Source organism: Amphiura filiformis, chromosome 14 (assembly GCF_039555335.1).
Source record: "Amphiura filiformis chromosome 14, Afil_fr2py, whole genome shotgun sequence".
Classification (NCBI taxonomy): domain Eukaryota; kingdom Metazoa; phylum Echinodermata; class Ophiuroidea; order Amphilepidida; family Amphiuridae; genus Amphiura; species Amphiura filiformis.
The window spans coordinates 31,002,970-31,017,622 of record NC_092641.1 but is presented as its reverse complement, the minus strand read 5'-3'; the positions used below and the strand labels follow the sequence as shown (position 1 = coordinate 31,017,622).

At 37.7% G+C, this 14,653-nt stretch overlaps 1 protein-coding gene across 1 annotated transcript in view; it reads right to left on the bottom strand.

Annotated features, from left to right (window-relative positions):
- The window catches only part of LOC140169951 (uncharacterized), an 89,058-nt gene that overhangs the window by 20,720 nt on the left and 53,685 nt on the right, over window positions 1–14,653 (bottom strand). Inside the window, exons 12-23 of the mRNA XM_072193260.1 lie at window positions 13,397–13,645; window positions 11,330–11,641; window positions 10,098–10,244; window positions 9,052–9,132; window positions 6,492–6,601; window positions 5,718–5,841; window positions 5,125–5,346; window positions 4,383–4,475; window positions 3,740–3,789; window positions 2,073–2,224; window positions 1,322–1,527; window positions 663–710 (exon numbers count right to left, since the gene is read on the bottom strand). Of these exons, the coding sequence (XP_072049361.1) occupies window positions 663–710; window positions 1,322–1,527; window positions 2,073–2,224; window positions 3,740–3,789; window positions 4,383–4,475; window positions 5,125–5,346; window positions 5,718–5,841; window positions 6,492–6,601; window positions 9,052–9,132; window positions 10,098–10,244; window positions 11,330–11,641; window positions 13,397–13,645 (1,794 nt within the window). The remainder of the gene's footprint in view (window positions 1–662; window positions 711–1,321; window positions 1,528–2,072; window positions 2,225–3,739; window positions 3,790–4,382; window positions 4,476–5,124; window positions 5,347–5,717; window positions 5,842–6,491; window positions 6,602–9,051; window positions 9,133–10,097; window positions 10,245–11,329; window positions 11,642–13,396; window positions 13,646–14,653) is intronic.

The following is a 14,653-nucleotide window of genomic DNA, read 5'->3' as shown; positions in this document are numbered from 1 at the left end:
GTAGATAAATGTAGATATTTATATAGCGCTTTATGCCGTAAACAGCCTCAAAGCGCTTTACATTTATTCCGCCGTCATTAGAATATGTCGGAATCACGTTTGCAGCCTACAAGTGGCGCAGGGTTCATCAGTACAACGACTGTGACTACCCCTAACAGCTTCCCATTGCACCTGGGTGGGGTGAGGCAAGCGAGGCAAATCGCCTTGCCCAAGGGCGCAACACGGTGGTGGGACGGGCAATCGAACCCACGCCGTCGAGCAAGCTCTCAGATTATGAGTCCAAGGCCGTAACCACTGAGCCACCGTGCCCTCTAAGAATGTCCCATGTGCAGCACAATGCACATAACTAACACATTTGCATATTGCATTTGTTTTTACAGTTGTCAGTGGTCTCTAGGCATAAATCATTTTTGTCTATTCAAGTTTTAAAGGGGAAAATGTAAGTTGTGATTTAAAATGTTTATTTCTACACAAGGATATGTTCTGATTTCGAAATGAATGCTTACTGGGTTATTAATAATAATAGGAATTAGGATTATAACTTGGTATTAATTGTGTTTATTTTTATGTATGCAGACCTCTAACCTTTCACAATACCTCACACCTCTTATCAAGTATCTAAATTATATTGTGTCCATTTTAAAATACACATTCAATCTTACCTTGGACTTCTTCTTTTTAGACTTTGTCTTTGATGGCTTGGATTTTTTCTGTAAAATGGGGGAAAATCAGTTTTAGCCACCTAAATAAAACATGCAACTAATAATTTGAAACATTTACAACATTATTTTGTAAGATGTGTGGTTATTAATGTCTTGAAAGTTGCCAAATATTGCATGTACTTCATTGCCAAAAAATTGTACCATTTTACTTTAAGTTTCATAATACTGCCGTGCTAAGAAATGTGGTATAATTAGCTCATTTTGTAATTTTTTTTCCACTGGTGATGTAATAATCCTGTGTCAATTTTGACAATCTTTTTATTCATAGGAAGTTTTAGATATGTAACAATTTTCCCTATATTTGATCTTGTATCAGAAGCCTTGCATCGAGCATAATTACTCATGCACTTGTACAAGTTACCCATGGGGCTATTCCAGTTGAAATCCACACTACCCCTGTGGAAGATTCTGGAAATACTTTCCACAGAGGGAGCATGTTTTTCAAATGTAGTTGATCAGAGTTAATCATTTTGAAACCCATACTCCCCCGTATTATGGCTTTCCTCCTGTGGAAGACTTTAGCTAAATCTTCCACATGGGTAATGAGGATTTTAAATGGAATAGCCCAGAGTAGAGAACTAACACTGCATAAGACTTACAGCAGCAGCACTGTTATCCTCCATATCATCTCTCTTCAGCACGTAAGCAGCATCCGGTATAACAATGGGCAGATCATCATCATCCAGAATGTCATCTATATCCGAGAGGTTCTGCTCTTGCGAATCATCTCCATCCTGGGAGACGGTGCCGCCTTCTTCTTGCCGACTGGATACCGAAGAGGTGGTGTCGTCATCTCTTCTTTCAACTGGAATCAACAACGAGAAATAGATTTCAAATTGAATACCAAACAAAAGCAACAAAACATATAGCCAGTGGGGAAGCTTGGATCCACTGAATCGGGATTCAAGGCTGGACATTTTGGTTACCAGTGCTCTACCACATCAGTGGACATTATCTATAGATGAGGTGAAGGTACTACTTATAAAAAAATGTAGGAACTGGTCTATATCTACATGATTGTGGTAACATCATATGTCAATTTCACTGTTCAATAGCCTGATTGTCCCAAATCTGATTGTCACATGATTTGATTGTCCTGCTTTTTTTGCCAAATAAGTAGTCTTGCCTCCTAGCTGAGCTATGAGATCTCTTCATTTTCCTGACCTTTGACCCCTTACCTCCTCTAGGCATCTTAAGTTTTTCTGCTACAACACCCTGTGATGAAGACACACTATCAAATCTATCCACGTCTCCCTGACCTATGATCCATGATAAGTTCTTTGGCTACATCACTGTAATGAGGACACACAATCATCTCTCTTTCCATCTCCCTGACCTTTGACCCCTTACCTCTTCTAGGCATCTTTAGTTCTTCAGCTACATCACTCTGAGATGATGACACACTATCAACTCTATCCCCGTTATCTCCTTGTCCTTTCTCTGGATTTTTCTTGGCCTCCTGTTTCTTTTGTTTCTTCTTGTCTTGCTTGCTCTTGTTTTTGCTATGAACACACACAAAAGAAATAATGTAAAATAAATAAATACATTTTTATTTAACTTATTCAATTCCATAATTTTTGCGCTTGAACAGGCAATGTTTAACCCCGTGAAAAATATTTATTACACATACATGTAGAATTTTTTTATTTAATGTGAAAATATTTGGAAAACAAATTAAACACCCACTAAACATCCAGAATTGATAAAATCACACAAAATTAATCCAACAAAAATAACCTACTATTATAGTATACAGGTAATTTTACTATAGAAAAATCATCTAAACAGAATGCCTTTTTGATTGCTTTCAGACCCAAACCATTTTTTTCACACATTTGCCCACCAAATGTATCTGACCTGGAATACAGTCTAATCTATGTATTTCACTATCTGTTGAAAATACATGAACATGATCAAATAGTTTGTAGGCATACATGTATATCCAAAAAGCATGATCACACAATGTTTACAAAATTAATGTATATTTTGTAAATCTTATTTTCAATACCACCATACAGGATGAAATGAAAATTATAGGCAAATAATAACCAACCTTTAATCAGCAACAAAAAAACCCTGAATAATGAGAAATTCAAATCATTTTACTTCACACTCATATAGCATAGATTTAAATCTGCTGAAAGTAGCAATACATGGCTAGGCTCTATATGCATGAGTGTTATCAACTAAGTCACATACGTTCTGTATTGCAAGAGTTATCCACTGATTAGAATGTACATGGTAACTGGGGAATTCCCATTGCACAATCATTATATGATTGGGCAATAGGAAATGCCATTCTAAATTTACTTTTCATGTAAGTCAACTTCTGTCATAGTTCATTCATTGTAGGTGAAAGGGGTTTCACGGTACAGTGGTTTTGAATATAATTATCCAAAGTAGACTGCATTTTGCAAATTCTTTAATATGTGACGTGTCATGTCAAAAGGAGACACTTTTGGGCAGGATCGTAAATGGAGAAATAGCCAAAAATCTGCCCAGGGGTGATTTTTTCACAATTTGGGTTTGTTGCAAATTTGTGATGTTATTAATGTTAAAAATATTGTATGATAGTTTCAGACCGGAATATAACTGGCATCTTGTATTTTTTGAGACACTTTTCAAGGTAAATCCTACTCTCAACATTGTCAATAATATTTTTAAAGGCCGATATCTCAATTTTCAATTTTATCATATCACAACTTACCAACTCAATATCTTTGCTTAGGAATGTCCGATTTCATTGGGGAAAACGGCATTGTGGAGCAAAATATCTCTATATTTAAGATATGTAAAAACCTCAAAATTGATAACCTGCCCAAAAGTGTCTCCTTTTGACATGACACGTCACATATAACAAAGCTACTGGGTTTATACCTGGGTGCATAGTTGGTTCTAAAATATTTTCAAAGATATGAGGTGGGCTTAGATCCGCACATGGGCTTGTATCCATGTGGGCTTATAACCATACCTATAAGCATACTTAATAGCAACTTATATAAATATTGGCTACTTACCCTTTGGTTTTGACCTTTTCCTTTTCTTTCTTTGCCTGATCACTTTTGGCCTGAAAAAAAAATAAAAAGAAAAAAATGAGTTAAATACAAACTTTTACTGTACCACAATGTTACAGGGAGGCAAATTCTTCATAAAATAAATACACACAAAAAATCTTGTTACACTTAAGGGCTTGGTCACCCACTTTGGCACAGTATTTTTCTGTGGTACCTGAGAGCACATCTGACACATCAAATTGCATTCTGAATATGAGGAATGTCCTTCTGATATCAACTAATTTAGATTTTTTTAAATTCGCGATATAATACAAATTCTATGGCAAATTATTAAAAATTGAAATTTTTAACATATAACAATCCTAGAATTTTCACGAAGGAAGACTGGTATGTTCCTGAAGGTTATCCAGGTATAATCACAAATTAATAGGAAATTATTAATCTAATTAATCATCTAAATGTTTATCCTGGTGCATCTTCAGGTCTCCACTTCTAAGCATACACCATTTTCTCTTCATTATAAGCACAAAATAAATTACATGTTTCTAGTAACTGCACACCGCCTCATTACAAGCGAGATGTTTCTACTGAGAATGTCTCTCTGTATGTTGCTGCTGAATAGAAACATGCTCAAGTGTCCACTTACCTCCACTTTTGGCAATCCATCAGAGCCATAGATGGTGAGAGAGATGACCTCACCTAGGCAATCAGGAGTGTTGCAATGCTTGTTGATAACATCCTGAAAATTGAACGCAGAAAAATATTGGTATTATATTCATTCCTATCCTGATGGCTTTAGTTTAGGCTTTATTACATGTACATTATAGCTGCATAAAGCCTCATCCTGGCTTGCTCTAGATCAATGTCTTAACTTTGATGTGCAAGGGTATTTTCATGTTTAAATGTATCTAACACACACAAGAGGGATAGTGCACAGCCCACCCACATTGCCTTGTTTAATCCTAACATTACAAAAGTTTCTCAGTGGCTCTATCCTCCTGCCACCTATGCATTTACAAAATCCGAGGTCATTGCTAGTTTCACAAACTGCAATACACATAATATCTAGATAGTAATGTTCCTAATTTTATTGATTGAATTTATTTGAATTAACAACATTAAAAGATAACGATAATGCACAAAATTGTATACATCTTAAAAAGTATATTTAAAAAAATACATTAAAAAACTAAAAAGATTACAATTCCAAACAAAATGTTATTTCCAATAGGGTCCTTGAAGATGAAGCTTTCAAACCAAATTACCTATTAAGAAGACCCTATATGCAATAGCTGCCATATAAACATTTGATCATTTCTGCATTCTAATATTGTGCACATCTTAAAAATATGACACCTAGCAGCTATTGTAGATATATCATAAATTACCTTGTCATGAAAGATCTCCTCCTCCCATTCACTCTTAGCCACCTTCCAGCAGTTCAGGTGATAATCAATCAAGCAGTGCTCGCTACAGACCGTGCTCACGTAACCTTTGAACTCCGGGTCAGTCAGGTAGATCTCACGGCGTGATGGGCAGTCTGGATGGCGACATGTTGCATCTGACGGGGGAGGGTTCTTGCATCGATCACGAAGGTTTTCTATTCCGACCTGTGATTTAATAAAATATGACAGAAATTATGTATTTTGAGTTATTTTATTTAACCATTTATTTACTAGTTTGAATAATTTCATGTAGCTATCATTTATTATTACTTGGCTATTTATATCCTGTACCGAGTTTTAGCTCAGTGTATGAACCATATCACTTTGATGAAGTACAAAACAAAATTACTACACAAACAAACACATAGACACAGCCATGCACATAAGCATGAAGACAAACACCAAAACAAACTATACACACAACCAGACACACCCCTGTGTGTGTTCACCGCCAACCACAGATATATTGTGCATTGCTATCCAACCGTGGACATGTATCACTCAAATGCATTTACCCCCACCCCTCACACACAAACCTCCATCTGTCCTTTGGTAGTTTCCTTGATGCTCTGTGTCGTCCCTGGCCATGTTTCTACGACATACTTCAACTTCTTTGCCATCTTCTCACATTTATCCAATGGCTCAAATGCTTCTTGAAACCTGCATTACCATAAAAAATAGCCCATTGTCAATCAAACTCATTTTTTTTCACCCCCATTTCCATCTTCTAATTATGAAAAAATTACAATTATGTAGTAGAGGGCATGGTGGCTCAGCGTTACGGCCCGACACATTATCGGATGGTACCATCGTGTTGTACACTTGTACAAGGTACCTAAGACTACTGTCTCTCTACACCCAGATGAATACATGGGTACCTGCATATATAGTGCTGGGAAGGTAAAACACACTCATTGTGCATGAGTGGTGGTGCACTCCCAACAATTAAGGGAAGTCTGGCCTAAATGCAGAGGATACAGAGATGGGTAATGTAGCCTGTAAGCATTGCTCTGACACAACCTTAGCCATTGGCATAGATTTCTTTTTGACATGGGGGTGGGGGGATGGGTTGGAAAAAATTTCTTAAAGTATAGTGAATCCAGAGCCTTTTGGCAACAGAATAAGTATATGCCATTAGTGGACATTTTGCCATTTTGAAGCTTTTAAAACTGTTGAATTATGGTGCAAAAGATTGTATAGCAGGAATTTAAAAAGTACAAATAAATCTGTTACATGCAGAGCAAAAGTCCCTTCATGACATACTCGATATAATCAGCCATCGGAAGAGTAAACCAATCTAATTGACTTACTTGCAATGTTTGTAGTATGCATATCCTTGACCGTAGTAGGCTAGAGGACTACGAACATGACTGTGTTCATTCAACATGGTATCAAACCGCTGAACTGCATCATTCACTTCCTGCAGAAGGAAACACAAAAATAGCCAACTTTTAAAAGTTGTAACTGATAAAAGCAATTGTATTCCATTCAAACTTATGATGCAGCAATTTAGAAATTTTGCTTGCTTTAATTAATTCCTTTTCAATACAATTGGGCTATTCCAGTTGATATCCATACACCCCCTCCAAAAAACAAGACCTTATTCTTCCACACAGGGAGTGTGAATTTCAAATGCAGTTACCTGCATGGGTGACTCCAGTCACTCCACCTAACAACCCCCTGTGTGTGAGATTAAGGTCATGTCTTCCATAGGGAGTATAGGATATCAACTGGAACAGCCAATTATCTGTGTAAAACTACACATCATCAGTGAAGAGATGAACCCCATGGGCACTACCGGCTCAATTTTCTAAGAACTACTTTGATTGGTTACAAATAGGGCTGTATCATGCATTGAGCCAATCAGAGATGCGGTAAGAATAGTCAGTAGGGCTAAAGGGATTTTAAAAGCATAAAATTGCTAAAGGAGATCTAAAACCTCTGTTTTAATTGGTACTCAGATGATTATATCATGCAATTAGCCAATCAAGGGCACTGTATGAATAACAGCACTGCCCATGGGGTCTAAAATTGCATTTCCTGATGAGATAGAGACAAAGACTGGTATAAGAACACTAATTTCCCACCTTCAAATATTCACAATTAGGAAAGAATACTTGTTTTTGCATCATGAATTTTTCTATTAATTTCATTATAAGCCCTAGTAAAAAGATTCTTGTGATCATAAAGAATTAAAGATTCTTCAAATCCATGCTTGTTACTAAATTTCGTAATTTTCTCATGGATGCATGCATACATTTCTTTCTTTTCAGAAGTACTCTTGAAATGTTTTCGAAAAAAGTACTACACAATTTTTTAAACAAAGAAATTCATCTTAACATAACAAAGTTTGCTGTTCTTTAAAACAAAAGAGTCTGAAACATGGCCAATAAAAACACGAGAAAGGAAACTGAAACAATCCTATGCGATGCTCATAATTTTGAATACACTGTATGCAGTACCTGGAGTGTAACTAAACACTATCAATACACTATAATATGTAGAGTCTACATATTATTCTGACCCCGTTTCTGACTGGCTGTTTTGTTCCAGGCATGCACTGGGCTATTCCAGTTGAAATCCATACACCCCCTATGGAAGACATGACCTTAATCTCCCACACAGGGAGTGTGATTTCCAAATGGGGTTCCCTGAATGGGGCGACTAAATTTGAAATCTACACCCCTTGTTTGGGAAATTAATGTTATGTTGTTCTTAGGGGGATATGGATTTCAACTGGAACAGCCAATTAATTTGTGTCACGTCTACAACCGACTCAAAAGCTAATTAATTTAGTTATTAATAATTATAATATAATATTAAACCATAATTGCATGCTCTTCCCTGTCATTAATTGTATTAAAGTCCTTGGAAGATCAGAAAATAAAACTCGTTAAGAATCGTTAAAGCAGTGGTTCCAATTTGAAATGAAGCAAAATGAATCACAAAAACAGCACAAACGAGCCCTCTATATTAATTACTCAGTTCTGTAATGGATAACTAAGCAACATTAATTTATCCATAAATATTATTTTTGACAATGAAAGAAGATATATGTTACTCCAAACGTATCATAAAGTGGAGTGTTGATTGGTTTGTAGACCTATCGTTAAATCATCTTAACATCTCTTACTCTCTCCCAGAGCTTAATTTTCATTTTATGGAAACATATGATGTTCTGAATTAATCCTCAGCAAATTAAAACATAGACCTTTTTTCATTCTCTAACTGCATCATTCCTGTCTTTGTTATAATCTACTAGTGCACCTGCAGCTGTGAGAGCCCTGATGCTGTGAGAGCACTGGCTGACCTCAATTTTGTTTATGCATATATATTCCCTCAGATCGAGGATGCCACCCACCAAGTTTGAGCCCGATAGGACAAAGTTTGAAATCCATGACCTTTGACCTTTGACCTCGGATGACCTCCATATAATGTTTTTCATGCTCCCCTCATATAAAGGATTCCACCTACCAAGTTTGAGCCCGATCGGACAAAGTTTGAAATTTGACCCCTCCGTAATGACCTTTGACCTCGGTTGACCTCGATTTTATTTCGCCGCTATATTCCCCTCGTATGGAGGGTCCCACCCACCAAATTTGGGCCCGATCGGACAAAGTTTGAAAATTTGACCTTTGACCTTGACCTCCGATGACCTTCAAAACCACACGGTCAACATGCTTTTCCGGCACCTACCCATGTCCCAAATATCGGATCGATGCGTCGCAGCACGGCGGAACGCATAGCCGGACAGACAGACAGATAGACAGACAGAGACCGCTTATTATTTTAGTATAGTAGATGCTGAGTATTGTACAAAATGGTTTTGACTTCCAGGAACATACACATTAAAAAAAGAAGTACTGTTACCTTTCCAATGCCCGATTCCAGACCCGCCATGCCCCAGGCATACAGGAAAGTCACATAGTCCTCTTCACGCAGACCACCCCACTGTATGGAAAAGGAAAATCATAAAATATACAATTAGTTTTCACATGTGTATGAAAATAAATAAACATAAGGAAACTGATCTAAATCTATGCAAATCAATATATAAGTGGCAGTTTTTGTGTGTGCAATTTTTTTACTTTGTCGAATTTGAACTACTACGTCTGTTTTTAAATATGCGATTTTCGGTTTCCTACATAGAGTTATATTTAGAACGTATTTGCCCATTTTTGAAAATGTCCACTTTTCAGTACATGAGAAAAATATCCCCAGCTGGGTTGAAATACAACTCAATAAATATATGATTAAATTGATGAGGTCAGATGTCATACTGTATAAAGGGATTTTTTTTGCAGGAGCTTAATTTTCATGCTTTTGTGGTTAAACAATCAACTATGAATTTTAACCCCCCCCCCCCCATTTTTTTCAGTCCATAGGCTTCAATATGTAGCTGTTTGAAAGCGTGAATAAATGAAACCGCAATACTGATCAGCGAAAAAATTAACACCGTGAAAGTAATCCATTATACAGTATATTGGTCAAAAGTGTTCAACTCTGTAAAATTAAATGTGAGAAAAATCACCAATTCTTATTCAACAGAACTCATAACAACTTTGATTGTTTACATTGGATGAATATGAAAGTAAACCTTTTTTGGAAAGCGGAAAGCTAACGCTACAAAGATACTTGATATGCCAAAGTCAGCGGCTTCGTACAGGGTGTCCATAAATAATATAAGGTGGCAAACTGAAACTTTGGTTTACAAAGAACAAAATGTTGTTCCCCTCTAATTTACTACCATAAGCATTTACTTTGGTAAACAGTGTTAGATGTGATAAGAACTTTCTAGGCTTAAAACAAACAAAACAAAAAATTCAATTTGTAATAATGAGCTATATTGCCGAATATACAGGGTGCCCATAAATCATACCTAATTTCTACATTTGCAGTAATTACAAATATCTTACCTGTTCCGCGGATTGATTAATCAAGTCCTGCGCCTTCTGGTAGAAGGTTACAGCCTGGCGCCCTCGCTTGTCCAAGTAGGCTTCTGACCCTTGCTTCAATGTGTCTTCTAGTTCGTGTTTGGCAGCAAGTTTTTCCAATCTAGCTTTCTGCATGTGAAAACAAAAAACAACTGATTACATTGCACAAATGTATACATATATGGGCTTTTGTTTTATTTATTTCTGCTTTACCCTGGGACCAGTGGCAGCCCTCGAATTAACCCACAGCACCCATGGCATTTTGCCGTGGGTGCCCATCCCCACTGCCGTAATGCCCTCAAAATATGTCCTTTACCCAAGGCAGTCACTTGCCGTGCCCTCTATTGAAGTTGCCGTCAGTGCCCCAGCCCTGCCCCTTCATTATAAAATCATCTATCTACGTTTGTGTGTGTTTTCTTCACTTTTGAGAAATTGCCTTGGTGCCCTTCTCAAATTTTCAATAGTTGCCATGATGCCCTCTTGAAATATTACAAACTGCCGTGCTGCCTTGTCTTTTCAGTGAAAATCCAAGGCAATTTTCAACTTGCCCTAAAAAAGTTGCCGTGCCCCTTCAGATCCTTAATTCGAGGGCTGACCAGTGGCGTAGCGTGTTTCATCATATTGGGGGGGGGGCACTGACCATGACTGGGGGGCACCAGGTCTGATGGGGGAGGGGCACAACAGGTCTTTTGGAATTTGCAGGAGAGCAATAAATAGCTCTTTTCTGGAGCCTCCAAAGGAGAGCTATTTAGAGCATTTACAATAGAATGTAAGGAGAGAATGGTCAACTAAGGAGAGCTGAAAGTCACTCTCCTTTATAAGGAGAGCAGTAGAGAGTGATTGCTCACGATCTCCTCAAAAGGTAATCCCTGGCACAAGCCCTTTTTCGGCAATTTTCCGATGAGATTTTCTGAATTTTGAGATTGATTGGGGCACATGCCCCCCCCTATGACGCTACGCCACTGTCTGGGACCACTGCATCTATGTCACAGAACTAATGCTTATTATAGGGCCTAACATACCATGGAAGATAGGCCTGTTGCCGATTACATTTGTACATTCAATGAATGACTTTTGAAGATTTGGGTACAAAAACTCATACTCTGCAACTTGAGGTCAAATTTTGCACTATGATTATGTAATTGAGGTTATTGGACTATGCCATTAGGATGAGGCTCTTGTGATCCATAGTGTTAGAATTCTCGCTATCTTACCTCAGCCAAAAGTTTCTCCTCATCTCTCTTTTTCTTCTCCGCTTTCTTCACTCTGTCAGCCTCCTTCTGTTTTTCCTTCTCCTCCTTAAACTTCTTCCTTCTGGCCTCTTCTTTCCTCTTCCTTTCTTCCTCTTCAGCTTCTTGTTTCCTTTTCCTCTCTTCCCTTTCCCTTTTCTTCTCTTCTTTCATTCGCTCCTTCTCGTCCTCCTTGTGTTTGTGGGTGAGGATCTTCTGCAGGACGTTGATATCGATTTCTTGCCGTTCTGGTGGGAACACATGTGGCGCTGGTGGTTCATCCTTTTTCTTCTGGAACTGGATACGGAATAAATGGGGGGGGGGGGAAACGTTTTTAAAAACAAATATCCACACAAAAAAATTGAAATTCACAGATAAATATTTTATTGTTTTTTTACACCCCCCTATGGAAGACATGACCTTATCTGTTCACACAGGGAGTGTGAATTTCAAATGGGATTACCTGAATGGGTGACTCCATTTGAAATTTACTCCCTCTGTGTGGGCGATTCAGGTCATGTTTTCCATTTAGGGGTGTATGGATTTCAACTGGATTAGCCCCTTTGTTCGGTTTGAATGATTTTGAGTGGGAAATGTGTTTGAAACTAGTGGTGTTTCTAATAACTACTTATTAAGCTTATTTGTGATGCGATCAAGCAAAATCAGTCGGAACTCGGAAATATTGATTTTGAGATATAGCCAAACAAAGAAAAGATTTCCTTTTGTTTCCTATTGTCTTGGAAACTCTTTAATTGCTCATATCTTTGGAACTGGTTGTTCAATTTCACTGAGGTTTTCTGCAAAATCCATGTTTTTAAATGCTTTTTACTCTCCTATAAGAAACTGGAAATTTAATATTTCCGAGTTCCGACTGATTATGCTTGATCGCATCACATTTGTGAACCAATCGAAATAAAGTTATTTTTCAGATATTCGCATCATTATAGAGGTTGTGCATATGACGTATCATACCGTAAATATGGCGGACTTCTAAAATGCATTCAACAAAAGCATGATTGCAATCTACCACGACAGTTCGGCTCACACACATAGCAAATGCACTACAATCAAATAGGTTAATCAACATTTGATTGAATGGACTGCACTGCGCCATGATTACGGTGAAGGACACCGGTTCAAATCCTTTGTTTGGAGCCAATCAATAAAAGCATGCAGGGCTTCTATAAAGAACCTTTCAGCTTTAATTTGATGTAAATAATGGCATTAAAATGGCTATTCCAGTTGAAATCCCTATACCTCTATGGAAGACATGACTTTAATCTTCTACACAAGGAGTGTAGATTTCAAATGGAGTCACCCATTCAGGTAATCCCATCTGATATTCACACTCCCTGTGTGGCAGTTAAAGGTCATATCTTCCACAAGGTGTGTACGGATTTCAACTGGAATAGCCCAATTGTTGCCAAAAGATCCATCAAGTCAGTCTGAAAATTCATTGAGACCAGGAAATGATAACCACTCCAAAAAGTGCAAGTCCATTATACCGTGTTTAGTCAAATAAACGCCTGGGCGTTACATTTTCCCAAGGGGGGGCGTTTATTAGAGGTCATTTTTAGCACGACAATTCCCGTTAAAATCATTATGAACTATGAACTCTTGACACTGACTTTTGGTTCACTTCCGGTTGCCGATGCAGATTTTCGCCATTTATTGCTGCTATTATCAACCATGTGAGCAACTTGGTAAGCTTACTACACAAGATAGCATGGAAATATGGTTGGGGGGGCGACTATTTGACGAAATACGGTATTAGATTTAATCTCAAAAATTCATTGTTTATCTCTCCATGTGGGTGTTGACTGCCAATGACAAGTTGCAATTATTTTTTTTAAATTCAAAAAATTTATAATTGTGTATTTGCATGACCATATTTGGAATAAGCATGAAAAGTGCATTAAAATGAGTACAAACAAGCCTAGTTTTGGTTCAGTGCTTCTTAAGATAGCTCTTAATATTTTAGGAAAATATCCCAAAATTTGGGACTTTTTATGTTGAAGCATATGGCAGAGCATTAATTTCTAATTATAATACCTCTGTTTCTTCTTCACTCTCGCCACTCTCTGAGCTGCTACTGCTGGCGTCCACTAACTCTGGCACTTCATCCTCTTCCGATTCTTTCTCGCTAAATTTTTCCGCTTGCATCTTCAAGTAACTGATGGAGTTATTGGTGCTGTTTGCTGGTCCCAAGCCACGGCAGACCACCTGACCATTGCTATTCACTGACCTAGCTTTGTCTATATTGCCCAGTTCATAGAAGGCTTGGGCATAGCGGTAGTGTCCCTGTTAGAGGAGAGGAAAAAAAGTTATTTTTGTTTGGGGAGTTAGTTAATACAGTTGGTATTTTAAAATTTATAATTATCATCATCGCTTGCATGTGTGTGTGCAAGGTTAGTCTTTTCAAACTTTGACTGCTCAGTGCCAGAAGTGGGTAAGTGCAATAGCTGCCATGCGTCGCTGCCATGTGAATATGAGTACAATATACAGTGTGTAAATTGCCAAATGTTCACAGGGTAGCTATTGCACTTACTTACTTCTGGCACTGAGCAGTCAAACCTTTGCTCTAACTCCCCCTAACTCTCTCTTTCTCACTTGACTTTCTGTTTGGCTCTTTTTCACAGACATCCACACCACACTCACTTCCCCACACCCCCTTCCACATACATACACGCCTTAACAAAAATACAAAATAATAGCATAACAGACAAAAACAATGTGTTGTCAATCTTGGTCAACGACAAGTGTGTCATCAGTTGTGGTCAAATACTTAATTCAGTCTGATGAGTGGGAAGGAACCCAGAGCAAAATGCAAGTCAAACAACCATCTCAAAGGATTAAGTGCTTATTTAAAATGACATAATGGAGCATTTCACACATAAACATGACGTCAAGAAATCCAGTTTCACAGGTACTGATACACAAATGCATGCTACACTGTTTCACAGTACAATTTTGTTAAAACAATAGTGTGCGATTCATTTTGACCTTCATTTATACCATGCATTCAGTTCCTATTTCATATTACACACTCTGGGCAAATGTATACTGATATTTTGAACACAATACATGCACTATCACAATTTTCAATGTTTAAAATGTAGCCTATATCACCATTTTGCTGCCATGGCACCGTCCTGTTGAACAAAGTTTATAATATGTGTAAAATTTGATGAAAACTTCGGCTGCTTTACCAGTGTCTGAGCGCTGCACTGTTTCTATCATACGACACATTTTATGGACCAAAATGACGCTTTATCCTAATTTCATGCCAATTCTTGTTTTTGCTACTCA